Below are 19,871 nucleotides of genomic sequence, written 5' to 3'. Positions count from 1 at the left end.
AAGCCTGAGGCAAACAAATCTTTTCATTCTTTTCCATGTGTGTTCTTCAGCCCCATGTGTTCTAATCTTATGCGACCTTTTCCATCAGTTGCCTATGGAAGTGGAAGAATCTCTCCTCTTTGGTACTCTGAAAAGAGGTTTAAAGTAAGGAAGGAATTCTGCAAGACGCGGTAGTTCACGCCTGTAATCCCAGCACTTTGGGAGGCCGAGGCGGGTGGATCACAAGGTCAAGAGATCGAGACCATCCTGGCCAACATGGTGAAACCCCATCTCTACTAAAATACAAAAATTAGTTGGGCATGGTGGCATGCGACTGTAGTCTCAGCTACTTGGGAGGCTGAGGCAGGAGAATCACTTGAACCCAGGAGGCGGAGGTTGCAATGAGCTGAGATCGCGCCACTGCACTCCAGCCTGGCAACAGAGCGAGGCTCCATCTCAAAAACAAACAAACAAAAAAACCACAAAAAATTAGCCGGGCATGGTGGCGGGTGCCTATGATCCCAGTTACTCAGGAAGCTGAGGCGGGAGAATCACTTGAACCTGGGAGGCGGAGGTTGCAGTGAGCCAAGATCGCACGACTGCATTCCGGCCTGGGTGACAGAGTGAGACTCTTTCTCAAAGAAAAAAAAGAAGGAATTCTGACTCAGACTGTCTTTTCTAATTCTCAAGAGACCCAAGACCCTATATGCTGGTGGTTATTGCTAATGGTTATAACCTAGCTAATGGTTATTGTTAATGAAGCTGCCTTAGAATTTTCCATTCTTTTGGTGGGGTGGGGGTTCCCTGGCAAGGAAAGATGGAAGGGCACATGGAGCTTATTCTTCTTCTTCTACTTAAAGGGCTTAATAACAAAAGTTCATTAAGATCAAATTAGGCGGCTAGGCGCGGTGGCTCATGCCTGAATCCCAGCACTTTGGGAGGTCGAGGCGGGCGGATCACGAGGTCAGGAGACCAAGACCATCCTGGCTAACACGGTGAAACCCCGTCTCCACTAAAAATACAAAAAATTAGCCGGGTGTGGTGGTGGGCGCCTGTGGTCCCAGCCACTCGGGAGGCTGAGGCAGGAGAATGGCGTGAACCCGGGAGGCGGAGCTTGCAGTGAGCTGAGATCGCGCCACTGCACTCCAGCCTGGGCAACAGAATGAGACTCCATCTCAAAAAAAAAAAAAAAGAAAAAAAAAGATCAAATTAGGCTTTCTCCCATCACTTAAGTGTCCTATTCCAGACACAGGACACCTTTCATCTAAGATTTCCAAGCACTATTTCTATAATTCCATTCCTTTATCACTTTCTTAGGGTGGTGCGAAAAGACAGGGCCCATTCTCTACCCAACTAAAGGTGGAAGGAACTGAGTCCTGAGAAGGCTAAGTAACATCCCTGTCTTCATGAAGCAAACATTGTAGTGAGTGAAGACAGAAAAGGTAAAATCCTCTGATTCCTAGTTCAACACTCTATCAGCATTGTTCCCAACATCCTCTTGAAAGGTTAAGGAGTTCTACTTAAGGGTCAAGTTGGGTTTCTTGCTGCTTTAGCCCTTCCCACTTCTTCCAGCCTTGGAGGAGAAGCTGAACTGGGGTGAAAACTCTGTGGTCCTGCCTGTTCCTATACCAGTCTGAATGAAGGGAGTTTGACACATTGCCTCAGGTTCTTTGTGGATCTTCTTGTTTCCCAGATAAGAAGGGAGTACGATGTTTTAAAAACAAATAGAGCCCTGCTTTCTTAACTCTTTGTAAGTCAGAGTAGTGCTAAAAATCTATGGGGGGAGGAGGACGCAAAGGGCAAATTGGGAGAGGGAGGAGTATAAATCAACCTGCATCCCTGTGGAAGCTTCTGGGAAGAGGATTGTCAGGAATTGGCAAAGACTTTGGCTACATGTGACTTTGGAGGAGATCACTGATAAAAGAATCAAGTCCCTTATCTGATGGTTCTTGTGCTTCTTTGTTCACCTTCTAGAAGTAAGTGTGGCATCTATTTATTATAGAGAGGTTGGCCAGAGCTCCTTTCCACCCCCTGGTAACTGAAGTCATCAGTGGGGACTACGTAACCAGGGTTGGGGTCCCATGTTCTGGTGCTGTGCTAAGAGCCCCTTCACATTTAAAAGGCTGATGTGTGGCAGTGACACCTGTCAGTGGCATGACACACAGCGGCCCCACTCTGAAACTGAGAAAGGGCCTCAGGATAAGTTCTCTTCCCACCTTCAGCCCTCCGTATCGTCACCTACACATAGCTCCACTACACCCCCTAGTTAGCATGCATGAGAGGTAATGCATCTTTCTGAGGGGAGAAATGCAGGCCTCTCTCTGGTGCCTTTATTGAGCTGATGTGAGACTCTGGTGCTCACTCACAGGCTAGCTTGTCTCCCCTGCTAACCTTGCTGTGGCCCTATCCTCTATCTGAATTGAGAGGTATCTTATCGCTCCCACTCCAGAGAAACTTTAATGCTCAGGCTTCAAACTCCCTATCTTTCCTCCTCAGAGGTCCTTCTGTCCCCTTTACTAAAAAAAAAAAAAAAAGTTCACCCTGTATCACCAACTGCCAAAGCATTTTACTCTCCTCTTCTCCCCAAAAGCCTCTTGGAGGAGGGTGGAGCTTAGCCTCAAGAACAAAACTTGGTGCCGGCCAGGTTGACACCTGCACAGGCTGCAGAATTTCCATACACCTGGAGGCTGAGTACTCTAACGGGCTTTGGAGGATTTTGACATCTTCTATCAAGTTGTCATTTCCATGCACCTGGAGGCTGAGTACTCTAAGGGGCTTTGGAGGATTTTGACATCTTCTACCAAGTTGTCTTCCTTGTGTGTAAATGTGTGTGTTGGCAGTGGGAAGAGTGTGGGGTGTGGGAGAGGAAGGCAGACTGACAGGCCACCCTTCAGATCACTTAGATCTGAACTCCTTTTTCTGACCTCTTCTCATCTTTTATAGATAAGGTCAGACTAAAGGATCCTGTCACAGGTCCCTCAAATAGACAGGGAAAACATTAGAGCCATCAGAGGTCGTAACCATTTATTTCCAAGTTTCTGAAGCTGTGGGTTTTATGTTGCTTGGTTGGGAGAGGTGAGACGTGAAGACTGGGGTATTGAAATTACTCCTCTACATTGGAGTTTACAGGCTGCAGGTGCCTCCCAGGGAGGAACGGGCCTCTCTTGAGTCAGCTCTCTAAGCTCAGGCCTCAGCTATCAGTTCAGCTCAGATCTCAACTGTCACTTAAACCCTTGTGCTTAGACTGGGTACCTCTTGCCCTTGCAGATGCTGGATACTCCTGGCTGCTCTAATGTTTTCTTTTTGTCTGTCTTTGAACCTTTATTCCAGAGATCCAGTTGTCATTGGTATCCAGGAAGCTCTCCTCTTCCTCCTCCTGACATCTCTCTACCACTACAGTTGCTGGTTGTTGCTAAGGTTGCCGCCATGGTAACATGCACATCCTGTTTACACCTTCATCTGGGCAAGTTGGTCTAAGCTAGGAACCTACCTACCCTGGACAACCACTATCATCACCACCTGGGGACACCAATCATCGTGACACGGAGTCCACCTTCCACTCAGTTCCCCCATCCTCTTCCTCCTCTCGCTGCCAGACTTCATACAGAAGAAAGGATCTAGACTTCGGACGGCTACTCGGGAGCTTATTGCACAAGATATATTCAATCTATTCCCTCACTGGGCCCCCAGAGAAGCAGGAAGTAGGAAGAAGTTGAGACAGGGAGGCAGGAGACACTGGTCAGTTGAAGGGAAACACTACATCTTCTCTGGTTGAGGAGCTTGGTAACAGCAGGCAAAATGACGAACCCATCAGACCGTGTCTTGCCTGCCAACTCGATGGCCGAGAGCCGTGAAGGGGACTTTGGCTGCACAGTAATGGAACTGAGGAAGCTCATGGAGCTGCGTTCGAGGGATGCACTGACCCAGATTAATGTCCACTATGGAGGTGTACAGAATCTCTGCAGTAGACTGAAAACCTCCCCTGTGGAAGGTAAAGGCCGTATCAAGGGTGGGGAGTTGGAGGAAGGTGGCTAGTGTTTCAAAATATTGTTTTCCCAGCTTCTAGAGAAGGCACATTTCTGGAGGCCCAACTGGTATATTTTTGTCTGGTGGGAAAGGTATGGCATCTGAAGCACTGAAAGGAGGGGAGGCCATGAAGAACCGTATCTTTCCCAGAGATGATGTTTAGAAAGTGTGCTATTCTCTAAAGATTATTCTTTTCTCCTTTTTCTTTTCTTTCTTTCTCTTTCTTTCTTCTTCTTTTGTTTCTTTTTTTTTTTTTTTTTTTGTGAGATAGGGTCCTGCTTTTTTACCCAGGCTGGAGTGCAGTGGCGTGATCATGGCTCACTGCAGCCTCAACCTCCTGGGCTGAAGCCATCTTCCTACCTCAGTCTGCTGGGTAGCTGGGACCACAGGCGTGTGCCACCACACCCAGCTAGCTTTTTTGATTTTTTTGTAGAGTTGAGGTCTCAGTATCTTGCCTAGACTCATCTCAAACTCTTGGACTGAAGTGATTCTTCCACCTTGGCCTCCCAAAGTGTTGGGATTACAGGCACAGTGAGCCACTGCTCCTGACCCCTCTTTTCTCCTTTTTCTGTATCAGTGTCCAGAAAGGAGGATATTTATTTTTAAAATGTTTATGTTATAAATGTTGTTGTCAGTAAATAATCAAGTCCCTTCTTCTATATGTCTGATTATAAAAGAATTTAATTCTTCCCTACACTGATCTTACAGTTTAATGAATGGAGGAAGGAAGGGTACAAAAAAGTGAATAAGTCCAGCTGCCCAATTGAGCACTTCTCTATTGTATACTGTTAGAAATGGGATGATAGGCCAAGCAGGTGGGTGGCTCACATCTCTAATCCCAGCATTTTGGCAGGCTGAGGTGAGAGGATCACTTGAGCCCAGGAGTTCCAGACCAGCCTGGGCAACATAATAACACCCCATCTCTATTTTTTTTTTTTTTTTTGGAGACAGAGTCTTGCTGTGTCACCCAGGCTGGAGTGCAGTGGCATGATCTCAGCTAACTGCAACCTCCGCCTCCCAGGTTCAAGCAATTCTCATGCCTCAGCCTCCCAGGCAGTTGGGACTACAGGTGTGTGCACCACCATGCCCAGCTAATTTTTTGTATTTTAGTAGAGATGGGATTTCATCCTGTTGGTCAGGCTAGTCTCGAACTCCTGACCTCAGGTGATCTGCCTGCCTTGGCCTCCCAAAGTGTTGGGATGAGGAGGCTTACAGGCATAAGCCACCACGCCCAGCCTCTATTTTAAATAAAAAGAAAAAAAAAAAGGAAATGGGATGCTAAATCACAAGGTATATAACTGTACCCATCATATCTTTGGATCACTCACTGTTTTGTGTCAGGGAATTATAAGTGATTTTTTTTCAACTCTGCTGGATACACTTTTAATGTAGTTCTCCTTAATCTTTTTTGTTTGTTTTGTTTTTTGTTTTTTTTGTTTTTTGTTTTTTTGTTTTGAGATGGAGTCTCACTCTTGTTGCCCAGGCAGGCTGGAGTGCAATGTTGCAATCTTGGCTCACTGCAAACTCCACCTCCTGGATTCAAGCAATTATCCTGCCTCAGCCTCCTGAGTAGCTGGGGTTACAGGCATGTGGCTAATTTTGTATTTTTAGTAGAGATGGAGTTTCACCATTTTGGCCAGACTGGTCTCGAACTCCTGACCTCAGGTGATCCACTCGCCTCAACCTCCCAAAGTGCTGGGATTACAAGTATGAGCCACTGTGCCCGACCTTAATCTCTTCTTAAAAGATAAAAAAACTTAAAAGATAATGAAAAATTCAGCTTCAGGCTTTGGCCCAGCCCAGTTGCCCAGTGTGCCATGGTATTATGAAATTTTGCCTCATCAAAATGTAGAAAGAACAAAAGGAAACTTGCTTTTTCACTTTAGTCTGGTTTTAGCATCTCTGTAGCAGATTCTTACTTGGCCCTATACATCTGGCAGTTCATGGTTGAGTAGCATGAGATGGAGCAAAGATCTTGTCCATTAGGGGCTTTCAGCCTCATGTGGTCTCCTATTTCTGAATCTTCCTCAGAGGCCACAGCATATTTCTCACCAATTCTAAGAAGTTGTTACCCTTTGCCAGTGCTGTATTATAAGTTAGTGACTTGGAGCCTAGACTCTTTAGGATGAAAAAAGAGAAAGAGAGTTTTACATAGATATCTATACCTAGTTTATGTCTTATTTTCTTTACAACCTAAGGGAGCTTCCCTACCTGTTTTCTTTACTTCTAGAATTTGGTTTCCTATCTCATAGGCTTTGAGTTCAAATGATAGCTCCACCATTTACTAACTAAGTAGCCCTCCACAGTTTACTCAGCCTCCCTGAGTCTGTTTCTTCTTTGAAAATAATGTCGATAACACCTAGCCCATAGAGTTACTGAGATTAAATAATACATATACAGTGCTCATACTTATAATTAGGTGTTCAGTAGATTAGTTTTCTCAGATTAAAACAGAGTCCATGCATCTGTAGATACTTGCCAGAACATGGGTGCCTATGGAGTGCAATGTTTTGTCCTATCTGGAGAGGTTACTGTGTGTGTAACTGCAACTACTGTCCATTTCATTTGCTCACTTCTTAATCATAAAAAAAAACCCCTGGGTAAGGTGGCAATATCTAATTGCTTTCATGTGGCTCAGTCTTTGCCTTCTAATGGTAGTCCTTAATCATACCCCTTTGGGCTCTGTCTACTTCTTGCCAGCTAGATTTCTTTATTCGGTCGCTTTTACAGCCGTACCGACTGCTGAGGGTCTGTTCTTAATTATATCTTCACTGAGATTATGCAGTACTTTACAAACACCCATCAGAATTTAAACAGGATCTTTCTTTTTCCCTTCCTATGCTGTTCTTGATCCCTCTGGTCAGCTGTCTGTCTCACAAACAAGAACTCGGGAGTCCAAAGAAGCTGGAACCTAGAGAACTCCTGACAGCAGGATTCAGGCTTTCCTCCAATTTTCCAGATCCCTTCCCAGAGCTGCCACTGTTTACTTTCTGATTCCCAGAGAGCTTCCTTTCCCAAAGGCCAACATATATTCTACTTTCTGTCAACATTGTATATCAAATGTTATAGACATAGCTAATGCTCTTGGATCCTTTCCCAGTCCTGGTTTCAGCCCCTTCCAATGGCAAGTGCTTCCCTTGTTACAGCCCCTGGCCATGCCTGTAGCCTAGGACTCCTACCACTGGCACAGTTTTCTACTGCCATGTACTGCTTCTTTAGATCACAAATATGTGTCCTGGTGTTTTTCTTTCTTTTCTTTCTTTCTTTTTTTTTTTTTTAGAAGGAGTTTTGCTTTTGTTGCCCAAGCTGGAGTGCAATGGTGCGATCTTGGCTCACTACAACCTCCGCCTCCCGGGTTCAAGCAATTCTCCTGCCTCAGACTCCCAAGTAGCTGGGATTACAGGTGCACGCCACCACTCCCAGCTAGTTTTTTGTATTTTTAGTAGAGACGGGGTTTCACCATGTTGGCCAGGCTGGTCTCGAACTCCTGACCTCAGGTGATCCACCCACCTCGACCTACCAAAGTGCTGGGATTACAGGCATGAGCCATGGCATCTGGCCTTTTTTTTTTTTTTTTTTATAAGAGATGGGGTCTTGCTCTGTTGCCCAGGCTGGTCTCAAACTCCTGGACTCAAGCAGTTCTTCTGCCTCACCAGTTTGTATTAATGTAAGAGTTACCATAGGGCTTGTTCTGGAACTGGGGAGACGGTGTTGGAAAACAACTTTTCCATTAGTAATTTTTAGTCCCCAGTACCAACAGTGATGTCCTAGTGTGTGAGAAGAATAAAGAGATAAGAAAAGGAGAAAAAAATAAGAAAGAAAAAGAAAGAAAGAGAAAAAAGAAAAGAAAAGAAGATATAGAACAGCTAAGACATAGGAGTATCTACCCAGGCAAGGGTAATGCTCACCTGTTTAGTTAGGGTAGGCAGAGAAAAGATCCCCAATATGCTCATCCTATAAAAAGCCAGCCTGTTCATGGAAGGCCACACAGCCTGCCAGCCTAGCAGAATTTTGTCATTGTGGGAGGTCCCAGTGGACCAATAATAAGAATAAAGAAATGTACCTGGTGCTTGAATTCTGCTAGTTGGAAACCAAGGTGAAAGTGAAGATCAGAGATATTGGTTCCTAAAATATAACCCTTTTCCTTTATTTTCTATGGACTGATAGCATCTTTAGTATAGATTGACAGAATTTTTTTTTAAATCATAGCTTTTAAGGGGACTTATGGAACTTGAAGTTTATTACATTTCTGATACCAATATGGTTTTATTATCATAGATTTACACAATTCTAAAGGCAGGTGGGACTTAATTATCTCTTTTGGCTGGCCGCAGTAGCTCATGCATGTAGTCCCAGCACTATCTGTGCTTTAGCTAAGATTCTCTGTGAGACTGCTCTAGCATAAGAAGCATTTAGAGCATTAATGGAGTGTAAGTCAGAAGGCATGAAATATTCCATCCCATTCTACCTGGTGGTAAGAACTTAGGTCATTTAAACCCTTTAGCCTGGAGACAGGGAGAGAGAAAGAGATTATTATTATTATTATTATTATTATTATTATTATTATTATTTTGGGATGGATTCTCACTCTGTCACCCAGGCTGGAGTGCAGTGGCACGATCTCAGCTCACTGCAACCTCCGCCTCCCAGGCTCAACTAATCTCCTGCCTCAGCCTTCCAAGTAGCTGGGACCACAGATGTGCGCCACCATGCCAGGTTAATTTTTGTATTTTTTGGTAGAGATGGGGTTTTGCCACCTCTACCTCAGCCTCCTGAAGTGCTGGGATTACAGGCACGAGCCACCACTGACCCAATGTTTTTTTGTTGTTGTTTTCAATTTTATTTTTGAAACAGGATCTTGCTCTGTCACCGAGGCTGGAGTGCAGTGGTGAAATCATGGCTCACTGCAACCTCCACTTACCAGGCTCAAGCAGTCCTCCCGCCTTAGCCTCCTGGTTAACTGGGACTACAGGTGTGCACCACCACGCCCAGCTAATTTTTGTATTTTTTTTGTAGAGACAGGGTCTCTCCATGTTGCCCAGGGTGGTCCTGAACTCCTGGGCTCAAGCAATCTGCCCACCTTGGCCCCCCAAAGTGCTAGGATTACAGGCATGAGCCCTCGTGCCTAGCCTCAGCCCAATGTTTTGATACTGGCTTGTGTTCCTTGAGTATACATTAGCTAGTTAGAGTAAGAGGAGTTGCCCCAGTGGCCAAGAGTTGGTTAGACTTAAGAAGGCTTGGAGATGTTTAGCTACATGGCCTTCAGCAACAACCACAAATAAGGCTGAGAGCATGAGCCAAAAAGAGAAGAAAATTTAGGGCAACAAGAAAGGGTGGGGGAGACATAAAGGAGAATACATGTTTACATCAAAGTAACTAAAGATTTCAGTCTTTATGTCTGTATATAAACAAAAGCAAAGATGCAGGGGTGAGGCTGGAGCTCCTGGGCAAGCTGTGTTGCCTTGGGTTTATCAGGAGGGACAATCTGAGCATTTTGCACAATGGAATCCTTCTCGTTTGCTTGCTTCGTTCCCCATTCCAGTTTTTTCCCCCTCCTTTTATTGTCTCTTCTTTCCCTGTCCCATTCCCACCTCAACCAATCTTTCCAATCCCCAAAGAACAGAGCAGTTTGGTTGGTATAGGCTAGAAGATAGCCTTTTACCTTCTGTGTGGTTTCCTGTGGAGTCTCATGGCCTCGTGAGTGGAAGAAGCTTTTTGTGAATCTGGGATGAAAATTACCTGTGGCTTAAGGGGAAGAAGGAAGAGGTATTTTCCTTAGTCTCAATACCCTTTTGTGTGTAGGAAAAAGGGATGGTCCTGGTGGCCTAGGTAGAGGTTATACGTGTTCTTTTTTCCCTGTAGAATTTTGCACATTGGTCCTTAGCTATGCTATCCTTTTTAGGAGGAAGAATGGTGTTTTCTGAGGAAGAGTTAGGCCAGCCCTTGGAGGCAAGGTCTGGGCCCAGAACAGAATGGGAGAGAAGGGGAGCCTTGAATAAACAGCAAATTATTAACTGTAGGCCTTCTTTCAAAAGGCTGAAGACTATTTTGGTTGAATTTGGATCTAAAAGATTGTTGGTGGAACTTTCTGTTTTATGTTCCTTCTGTACCCTTCTACTACTTTTCTCCTCTGCAAAGTTGAAGGCATGACAGTGAGATATTGAGGCCCTCCAATTCTTTTTCAACAACATTCAACTAATACTTAGTAACTGCTAGGTGCTAGGGACACAAGGGTGAACATGACAGGTGAAGTCCCTCCTTCCATAGAGCTTACAGGCTAAAAGAAGATGCATATGAATGAAGGCAATTTCAGAAATCTTGCCATAGGGCTTTGATGAGGAAGAGCAGCGTCTATGGGAACACAGTGTAGGGACCTAAGCTGAAGGCATTGCAGGGGAGGGGAAGGGGGCTTAGAAGCTGGAGATAGCACACCTGTATCATTTAGGGATTACCCAGTGAAGCTCTAGGATGGCCACGCTCTATGATCATTGCTACCACCTGCCGAATATTCCTGGCATAAGATGCAAGCATTTTTGCCTTCCTTAATTACTGGGTAGTTACTAGGTTTAGGGAGCTGAGATTCCTTGGGGAGTAAGTGGCAGGCGGGGGAAAAAAGTGTGTTTTAAGACGGCCAACCCAAATTACAATTTTGTTTTATTAGCTTGAGGATTTAGATGAACATCTATCACCTTAAGATCTCTGGGGCTTAACTGTGCTCCCGTCACTGTGCCTTTTGAGGGCAGTGGCATGTTTTACCAAGAATTGTCCATTTTGCTACAAGCTGAGATGTACTGGGATTGGGCTCTTCCTCGGTGTAGCAGATTGAAATTTCTAGTAGTATGGTCAATCTGGAAAAAATTGAGTACATATCCCAAGTAAATGTTCACCTACAAGACTACTGCCTTACTATTAATACATCTAACACTTTTATTTACATAATAAGATAGGCAAACATATATTTTCCTCACTCTAACAGATGGATGCATGCCCCCCGCTTAGAGACCACTGCTCTAAAGCACAGTGGCATTAGGGGCATGTGGAGGACTAGGGGAGTGAAGATGGGATGGAACAGATGTGAGAGGAAGATGGGCAACTGGGTTCTTTGAGATTTTCTTCCCTATCTTTAGAGCTTATAGTCTGTTCTGGAATATCAATTTTTAGGAGCTCCTCCACTTGAGGTTAGAAGCATAACCTCTATTTTCCTCTTTCTTTGTGCCCTCTGCCCTGTAGCCATCATCTCTTGCCCCAACTCTACTAAGAATGGCAAATAAGTGACCCTAATAACAGTGATCTGGGCATGGCCTCAGAGATTAACATTCTGTGGTCCACTCTGCCTACCAAATTTTGGGCAGATGGATTAGCAGTAACTAGTTCACGATGTGAGAAGGACTCAAGCCAGAAGTGTCCTCCCTCTGCCCCTCGCCATCCCCCACCGCAGGGAACTCCACTTTGCATCCTAGGAGTTCCCTGTCTGGTTTGAGTTTCATGCCTAGGGCTGAATTAGACCTCTTGTAGGCTGTGGGTTCTCTCTTCCTAGCCCAGCCCAGGCTCTGCCAGTTCTTTTCTACTTAGCCCTCCTTGCCTAGAGCTGGGCTTCTGGGTTCACTGTCATAATGCTGTCCAGCTGGGGTCAGAGGGATCTTCACGAGGAGAGTAGCTAAGGCTTCCCCTTCCTGCTTTCTCTCCTAGAGCCCTTTATGCTCCATTCCTTTGACAACTCAGCAGAAACTGTTGCAAGTTTTTTGGGGGTCCGATTTGGTTTTTAACCTTCTCATTCTTGGCTTACATTGGACCATTAGCTGTTGGTGGGAAGAAAAATAGCATTCCCTCCTTGGGTGAAGCAGATACTGCATCTACCGAAAGTGGGGCTTTCATTCTTATTATTTAGCTCCAAGGTGGGAATATGACACCAGATGGAAGCACATTCATGAAGTACAGAAGGTGGCAGAGTGGCAAAGCAGAAAGCTAACTAGAGAGCTCTAGGGAGACTTTTTTCCCTGGGCCACAGTTGCTGTTTTCAAAAAAAGGCCAAGAGCAGGGTGTGGGATAAAGGGAAGCATGCCCTGAGGAAGCGGCCCACCTTGGGAAGGGTTTTGCTGGCCAGAATGAGGAAAGCAGCATTGTTCTCCAAGTTCATCATCCTCTGGCTGTGACCTTGAATCGACTGCTTTATCTCTAGGAGCTGGAAGTCTAGCAGATAGGGAGCAAATCTCCAAGCCGTGGGTGTATTAAACTGGAGGTGCTGAAGCAGGGAAACTGCTGTATACTCGGAAAAGTAGCATTCGGTTATTAGCCAGAGATGGCTAGATCTTACATGGCCCTATTTTGATTTTAAGTTACTCCTCCCCCTCAGTCCCCAAATCCAGGGTTGTTGGGGTTTTTTAAAATTAATTTTAACTTTTTTTTTTTTTTGAGATGGAGTCTGGCTCTGTTGCCCAGGCTGGAGTGCAGTGGTGCAATCTCAGCTCACTGCAAGCTCCGCCTCTCGTGTTCACACCATTCTCCTGCCTCAGCCTCCCGAGTAGCTGGGACTACAGGCGCCTGCCACCACACCCAGCTAATTTTTTGTATTTTTAGTAGAGACGGGGTTTCACCGTGTTAGCCAGGATGGTCTCGATCTCCTGACCTCATGATCCGCCTGCCTCGGCCTCCCAAAGTGCTGGGATTGCAGGCGTGAGCCACCACGCCCGGCCTTTTTTTTCTTTTTTTGAGACAGGGTCTTGCTCTGTTGCCCAGGCTGGAATGTAGTGGCAAAATCACGGCTTACTGTAGCCTCAACCTCCTGGGCTGAGGCTATCCTCCTGCCTCAACCTCCCGAGTAGCTGGGACCACAGGCACATGCCATCATGTCCAGCTAATTTTTTTTATTATTTGTAGAGACAGAATCTTTCTGTATTGCCCCGGCTGGTCTCGAACTCCTGAGCTCAAGCTATCCTCCCACCTTGGCCTCCCAAAATTCTGGAATTACAGGCATGAGCCACCAAACAAAACCCAAATCCTTTTAAGGAAGGACTTAAAAGGTATTCTGCTGTCTGTCCTTCTCAAGTTCCAAAAGAGGACAGCCTTCAAATCAACCCAGAGAAAATTCTCCCTGGTACTATATGAGTGGGAGAAGATTCTGCTGCCTCCTTTGGCAAGGTGTCATAACTCAGACAGCTGGGAAGTCCCTCCTGATGTCTACCCTAGCCCCACCCTTTCTGGGGCTGAGCTGGTTCTGATAAGTGGTGCCTCTGCCGATGTCGTTGGCCCTTCCCTGCTGGAGCTAAGCCACTGAGGGTTGGGCTGCATTTCTCCTCCCAGGCCCTAGGTCCTGCACACTCATGGCAGACACAAATATTCCACTGCTGTTTATTCCATGTTCCCACCCAGCCTGGGCAGGGGCCGTGCACCTCCCCAGCATGGGGTGGGGGTGATGACTTCACAGCTAAACATTCTCTTTGCCTCTCCCAGCTCATGTGTTCAGTCTGGATCATAGGGCCAGAAGTACTCCCACTCTGGGTGGGGCTTTCTCTCTCATGTTCTTGAGGACAAGATTTCCCCTCAGTTTCCTGAGGAATTTCTAGGGGAAACCCTTTTCCTGTGTTTCCAGCATTCTCTCCCTGCCAAGTTTTCCTTCCCCTCTCCAGGAGGTTGTGTGAGTATCTGAGAAACCACTGCAGAGATCAGGGCCTTTTAGAGCCTTTTCCCAGGCTGGACAAGTATTTGTGTGAAATTACAGCTGCTGAGATCAGGGCCTGAAAGACTCTCTAGGGCAGAAAGAATTGGAATGGAAAGCCCAAAACTGGGGATTGGCCGAGCTCCCAGTCCCACATGGCTTTCCCATGCCTCACCACATGTCAGAGAGGATTCCCAAGGCTACTACAGCTAAGAGCCTTGACCTGCCCCGCCTTGCTGCAGGGCATACTGGGAACTGAGACAGCCACTTGACTTCTTAAGGTTGCTATTGTACAAGCTCAGGGTGACTTAAGGTGGAACACATAGATGAGTAGAAAATGGCAAAAAAAGAAGCAAGCAAGTGACTTTGAGAGCATTTAGGTAAGAACAAGGCCTGACTTTTTATGTTTTCCATAGTGTATGTCACTTCATTTGCTTGGGTCCAAAAAAGGCCATAAGAAAGGTTTTATTGAGTACAAAATTCATAGGTTTGGACTCTGATGAACCTGATGGCGATGTTACCATCCCTGAGGCCAGGAAGAAAAAAGACAGGACTAATCCACCCCAATTGTAGACAGTGGGAACAGCGCTGGCTTGCTTAGAGGTACAGAGGAAAACAGCATGCAACCCTGCCCTGTGGTGAAGGAAGTAGGGTGGCCAACCATCCCGGTTTGCCTGGGACTGAGCGGGGTTCCCAGGAGGCAGAAACTTCAGTGCTAAAACCTGGCAAGTCCTAGGCAAACCAGGACAAGTTAGTCACACTAGATTGAAGCCTCAGCTGAGTGCAGCTGCCTCCATGCCCCAGTGTCCTCTGTATCTAGGTTGGCATCCAGTGGCCCCCTGTGGGGTGGCATAGACTCTGCCACTTAATAAGCTCAAGTAGTCATACCCCTGCCAGGCCTTAGTTTGCTTCTATGTCAAATCGGGTTAATAGTAGCTACCAGGTAGGGGTTTGTGATGCTTGAATGAGAAGGCATGAATGTGCCTGGTGAGGCATCTGGCACATAGTAATCACTTAAATGTTAGCAATCTTAGTTATCACTCATTCATTCAGTTCATTCTACAAATTTGTGTGTGTACAATGTGCTGGGCAATGCTGTAGGCCTGAGGAACAAAGATAAAAATCCTGCCGTTGTGGAGGAGGTGGACAAACAATAAATGAATGCGTCCTGTCATATGCTAGGTGAGAAGACCTGTGGAGGGAAATGATTGAGCAGGATGAGGGGGATCAAGAGTGCCAGGTAAATACAGTGGTCAGGGTAGGCCTCACTGAAAAGAAGATGTTTGTACAAAGACCTGAGGGAGGTGAGGAAGTGAGCCCTCTCCAGCAAAGAGGAATCTGGGCAGAGGGAACAGCTTGTGCAGAGGCCCTGATGTAGATGCCTGTCTAGTGCGTTTAGAGAACAGCAGGCAGGCTGGTTGGGCCAGATCTCAGTGAACATGGAGAAACTAGTAGGAGATAAGGACTGGGGGGCTGGGGGAGTCATAAGGGGCCTGGAAGCCCATCATTAAGTCCTTGGTGCCTAGTTTTACTCTAAGTAAAAGCCAGAGGGTTTTGAGCAGATGAATCGCATGTACTGCCTTGGATCTTAAAAAAGATCATTCTGGCTAATACATTGAGAAGAAACTAAGAACAGGAGAGGGAGGGTGGAGGCAAGGAGACCAGTTAGAAGATGATTGCTATAATCCAGATGAGAGAGGATGGTTTAGACCAGGATGATAACAGTGAAAATGGAAAGTGATTGGACTTTAGATATATTTTGAAGCTGATAGGATTTCTCAACTACATGATATAGGAGATGGGAGCTGGGCATCAAAGATGATTACAGGGTATTAGCATGAGAGCGGAGAGGGACAGGTAGCCCTGTTCTCTGCCCCTCATATGTCCCTCTTTTTGGGAGGGAGGGTTTCATTAGGCTATTGGGGTGCACCTTATGATCTTTAATATCTGATGTCTTGGTTTGCCCTCATAATCATCTACTAAACCTTGGTAAGGAGGAAAGGGCATCTCCTCCCTTTACATTGTGAATCCTGCTTTTTTGAGAAGCGTCCCAGGTAGATTAACAAATTACCAGCACTCCTGCCAGCAAGCCTGGCTCTCCAACACAGCAGACCCAACTTGGCACAGCCTTGCCATCTCTGGTCCCTGGGGAGAAAGGACCAGCAAGGCCCTGCCCCTTTGGCAAGTCTGCCTCTGCCTGCCTGGGGCTAAAGATTCCCTGCCCAGAACACTCCTTTCCCAGGCTCTGGCTTTCCCTCCTACTGGGAACCTGACTTCTCAGGCTGGTGGGGGCAGGGAGTCTCTGGGGAGCAACCCAATTTGCTTCTAGAGGTTTGGCCAAACCTCACAGCTCTGCGGGGCTCAGCTGTGCCCCTAAGCTGGAGGCCAGGGTGATGTGCTTGGGCACTGGGAGTCAGGAGACCCTGGATAAGCCATCAGGCACCACTTCCCTAACCAGCCCCTGTGTCTCTCTCCTAAGCACTAGCAAGTGAATGTGGTCCCAAAAGAGGGCTCTCACACCCCTAACTGCACAGGTGTGGATGCTAGTTCATCCCCTGCCCCCCCACTTTCATCTCCCACCCCCCACATCTACCTTCCCAGACAGATGAGTATCTTATGTATGTCTCCTGATGCTTTTTGTTTTATAGGATAGGGAAATGGAGGCCATCCCAAACTCTGCAAATAATGCTCCCTTGGGTACCTATTTTCCCATTTTCAAAATCTTTATCTGTCCAGATGTCTTCGTCAGGTCCTAACCCAAATCTCTCCTTTTGACACTTAAGGTAACACTCCTGGGTTCTTTTTTGAGACAGAGTCTCTCTCTCACCCAGGCTGGAGTGCAGTTGCATGATCTCAGCTCACTGCAGCCTCTGCCTCCCAGATTGCAATTCTCTTGCCTCAGCCTCCCTAGTAGCTGGGATTACAAGCATGCGCCACCACACCCAGCTAATTTTTTTATATTTTTAGTAGAGATGAGGTTTCACTGTGTTGGCCAGGCTGGTTTCAAACTCCTGACCTCAAGTGATACACCCACCTTGGCCTCCCAAAGTGCTGGGATTACAGGCATGAGCCACCACGCCCGGCCCACTCTTGGGTTCTATTCAGTGAAGATTTTCAGTGAAGAGTAGACATTTGCCTGTATACCACGTCTGCATTCCTTCCTCAGCAACAGAATAGCCCTTCACATTGACTAAAATGTAAAGAAGACCTCTGGCATCCAAGTCCTTTGCCTCCGTTTTGTCCCTGCAGCCTCCATCATCCACTTCTTGTTCTCTCTGTGAAGCTCAGTTGAAGTTCCCTTCCTCTGATTCTGACCCTCCTCAGCTGCTAACCTTTTTTCAAGACAAAAGTCGCCCTACCCTGCCTCTGGGAAACCCTTCAAACCGGCAACCAACAGCTTCCAGTGCCAAAACCAGGACTAATTTGCCTCAGCGTGTAAACAACTTGAACACCAACTGGCATTAATCGCCATGGTAGGATTGCCCCTCTTCCCTTCAAGGGTAGCCCCACCCGGGGACCCATGAAAGGACCCAAATATAAGGAAAGCACTGAGAATAATTCTGCCTATCTCTTGTCCCTCTGGGAAAGTGCCTAGAGAGTAGGTGTGGTATGTATGTGGTGCATGGTCTGTGTGTGTGTGTGTGTCATATATCTGTGTGGTATGTATTGTGTATGTGGTTTGTGTTTGGTGTATATGTGTCTGTATATTGTGTATATGGTGTGTGATGTGAGTGGTGTATGTGGTTTGTGGTGTGTATGTGTCTGTATAGTGTGTGTGGTATGTGGTGTGTGTACACACAGGTATGTAAGCAAACGTATGTTGGTAGGGAGGATGCTGCTAATCAAGTACTGCGTGGTATCTGAAAACTTTGTGGCCTCACCTTTCTTGTTCTCTTTTTATTCAATCTGAGTAGTAGTACTTCCCTTAGTACCTACTTAGTCCTTAGTAGAATGGTAGTATCTCTCAGTGGTGTGTGTTTGTGCCTCTGTGAGTGTGTGTACATGCATACACCTAGGCACACAGGTGTGTATATGTGTGTGACAGAAGAGGGGAACATGTGCTTAAAGGGAATGCCCACAAGTTATAGTCTTAAAGACTCTGCCCTGATGCTCCCCTAAAGCTCCTGGATCTTAGAATTAGGACACATGTGTGGGCTCTGCCTCCATCTTGCATGACCTTGAGCAAGGAGCTTGTTCTTCCTGGCCTTTGTGTGTGAGCCAATGGATGGCAGCTCACTCTGCTTTTAAATCACTGCAGCATTTACCTGTTAATATGACATAAAAGTTCTATGTGAATCCCAAGAACCACTTTAATATTTAATGTTCTCAGAGCTGGAGCCTGGGGCATACTCAATCAGTAGCAGATAAGATTTTATGTCTGGTTAAGAATTTATCCAGCTTATACTTGTTACTAAGATAAGTGAGTGGTCCCATGGCTGACTAGTTTCATTTTGCCCATTTTTAGACTGAAAGTTCCACACTCTCTAAGTCCTGGGTAGATTAGGATGGTTGTCTCTAACTGGATCTCATACTTGAGCAAATCAGGAAGCAAAGGGTCTTTTTTATTTATTTTATTTTAGAGACAAGGTCTCACTTTGTTGCCCAGGCTGGAGTGCAATGACGTGATCACTGCTGCTCACTGCAGCCTCAAACTCCTGAGGTCAAAACAATCTTCCCACTTCGGCTTCCTGAGTAGCTGTGACTACAGGTGCACCACATCATGCCTGGCTAATTTTTGTCTTTTTTGTGGAGGCAAGGTTTCACCATGTTGCCCAGGCTGGTCTCGAACTCCTAAACATAAGCAATTCACCCACCTTGGCCTCCCAAAGTGCTAGGATTACAGATGTGAGATGTCATGCCTGGCCTCTTTATTTTATTTATTTTTGAGACAGCGTCTCTCTCTGTTGCCCAGGCTAGAGTGTAATGACATGATCATGGCTCACTGCCACTTCAAAACTGCCTTTTATCATTTTCCTTTTTTCCTACATTCATTCATCCACTCCTATCTCCTTTTCAGGTCTGTCTGGGAACCCTGCAGATCTGGAGAAACGTAGGCAGGTGTTTGGACACAACGTGATCCCCCCCAAAAAGCCCAAGACTTTCTTAGAATTAGTGTGGGAAGCTCTTCAAGATGTCACGCTCATCATCCTGGAGATTGCAGCCATCATCTCCCTGGTCCTGTCCTTTTATCGCCCTGCTGGTGAAGAAAATGAACGTGAGTGTCCTAAACAGCTCACCATGACTCTTATCTGGGTTCTTTCCACCACCACCACCAAGCGCTTAGTATTGGTGGCTGACAGGTTATAGCTTAAAACATTTCCCCCATTATCCAGAGTGGGCTTTCCAAAGGAAACCAAGCAGTAGCTACTAAGCTATTCTTCCAGCTCATCCTTATTCCAAGGGTTCCTCCCCACCCCACCCCCACCCTCTGTCTTCTATTAAATCCTTTTTCGGAATGTCAGGAATCCTCTACCCTTTTAAGACATTTTATGTATTTATTAATTATTATTATTATTATTTTAATGGAATCTTGCTCTGTCACCCAGGCTGGGTGCAGCAGCTTAATCTGGGCTCACTGCAACCTCCTGGGTTCAAGCAATTCTCGTGCCTCAGCCTCCTGAGTAGCTGGGATTACAGGTGTGTGCCATCACGCCTGGCTAATTTTTGTATTTTTAGTAGAGACAGGGCCTTACCATGTTGGCCAGACTGGTATCGAACTCCTGACCTCAGGTGATCCACCCGCCTTGGCCTCCTAAAGTGCTGGGATTACAGGCGTGACCCACTTGCCCGGCCTATTTAATAATTTTTATAACATAGAGACAAGGTCTCACTATGTTGCCCAGGTTGGTCTCAAACCCCTGGGGTCAAGCGATCTGCCTGCCTTGGCCTCCCAGAGTGCTGGGATTGCAGGTGTGAACCAACACCCCCAGCCAGGAATTCTCTACCCTTATCCAACCAACAAAACCCTACATCTCAAAGTGCCCCCTGCCACCAATTGTCTGGCATGATGGGAAACAGTAGTGAAAGCCTGACCATGTTGGGAACCATAAGTGTGACCTTACATGTGACTTGCCTAAATTTGATAGTTTGTACTATTTCGTCATTTGCCTCTTTTGGATTAACATAAATAGTTACACTAGTGATAAGACAATACTCAATCCTGCTATCCTCTGATATCCTCTTCCAGCCAACAGTAGTATTTGCTATTATT

At 46.2% G+C, this 19,871-nt stretch overlaps 1 protein-coding gene across 8 annotated transcripts in view; it reads left to right on the top strand.

Annotated features, from left to right (window-relative positions):
- Positions 1-19,871, top strand: part of ATP2B4 (ATPase plasma membrane Ca2+ transporting 4) — a 117,144-nt gene that overhangs the window by 52,580 nt on the left and 44,693 nt on the right. For all 8 annotated transcript variants that reach the window (XM_031013998.3, XM_031013988.3, XM_031013999.3 and 5 more), the window contains 2 exons: positions 3,310-3,970; positions 18,678-18,875. In XM_031013998.3, the coding sequence (XP_030869858.1) occupies positions 3,778-3,970; positions 18,678-18,875 (391 nt within the window). In that variant the 5' untranslated portion in view covers positions 3,310-3,777. The remainder of the gene's footprint in view (positions 1-3,309; positions 3,971-18,677; positions 18,876-19,871) is intronic.

This window comes from Gorilla gorilla, chromosome 1 (genome assembly GCF_029281585.2).
Source record: "Gorilla gorilla gorilla isolate KB3781 chromosome 1, NHGRI_mGorGor1-v2.1_pri, whole genome shotgun sequence".
Taxonomy (NCBI): Eukaryota; Metazoa; Chordata; class Mammalia; order Primates; family Hominidae; genus Gorilla; species Gorilla gorilla.
The sequence above is the reverse complement of the archived record's forward strand: the minus strand, read 5'-3'. Positions and strand labels throughout refer to the sequence as shown.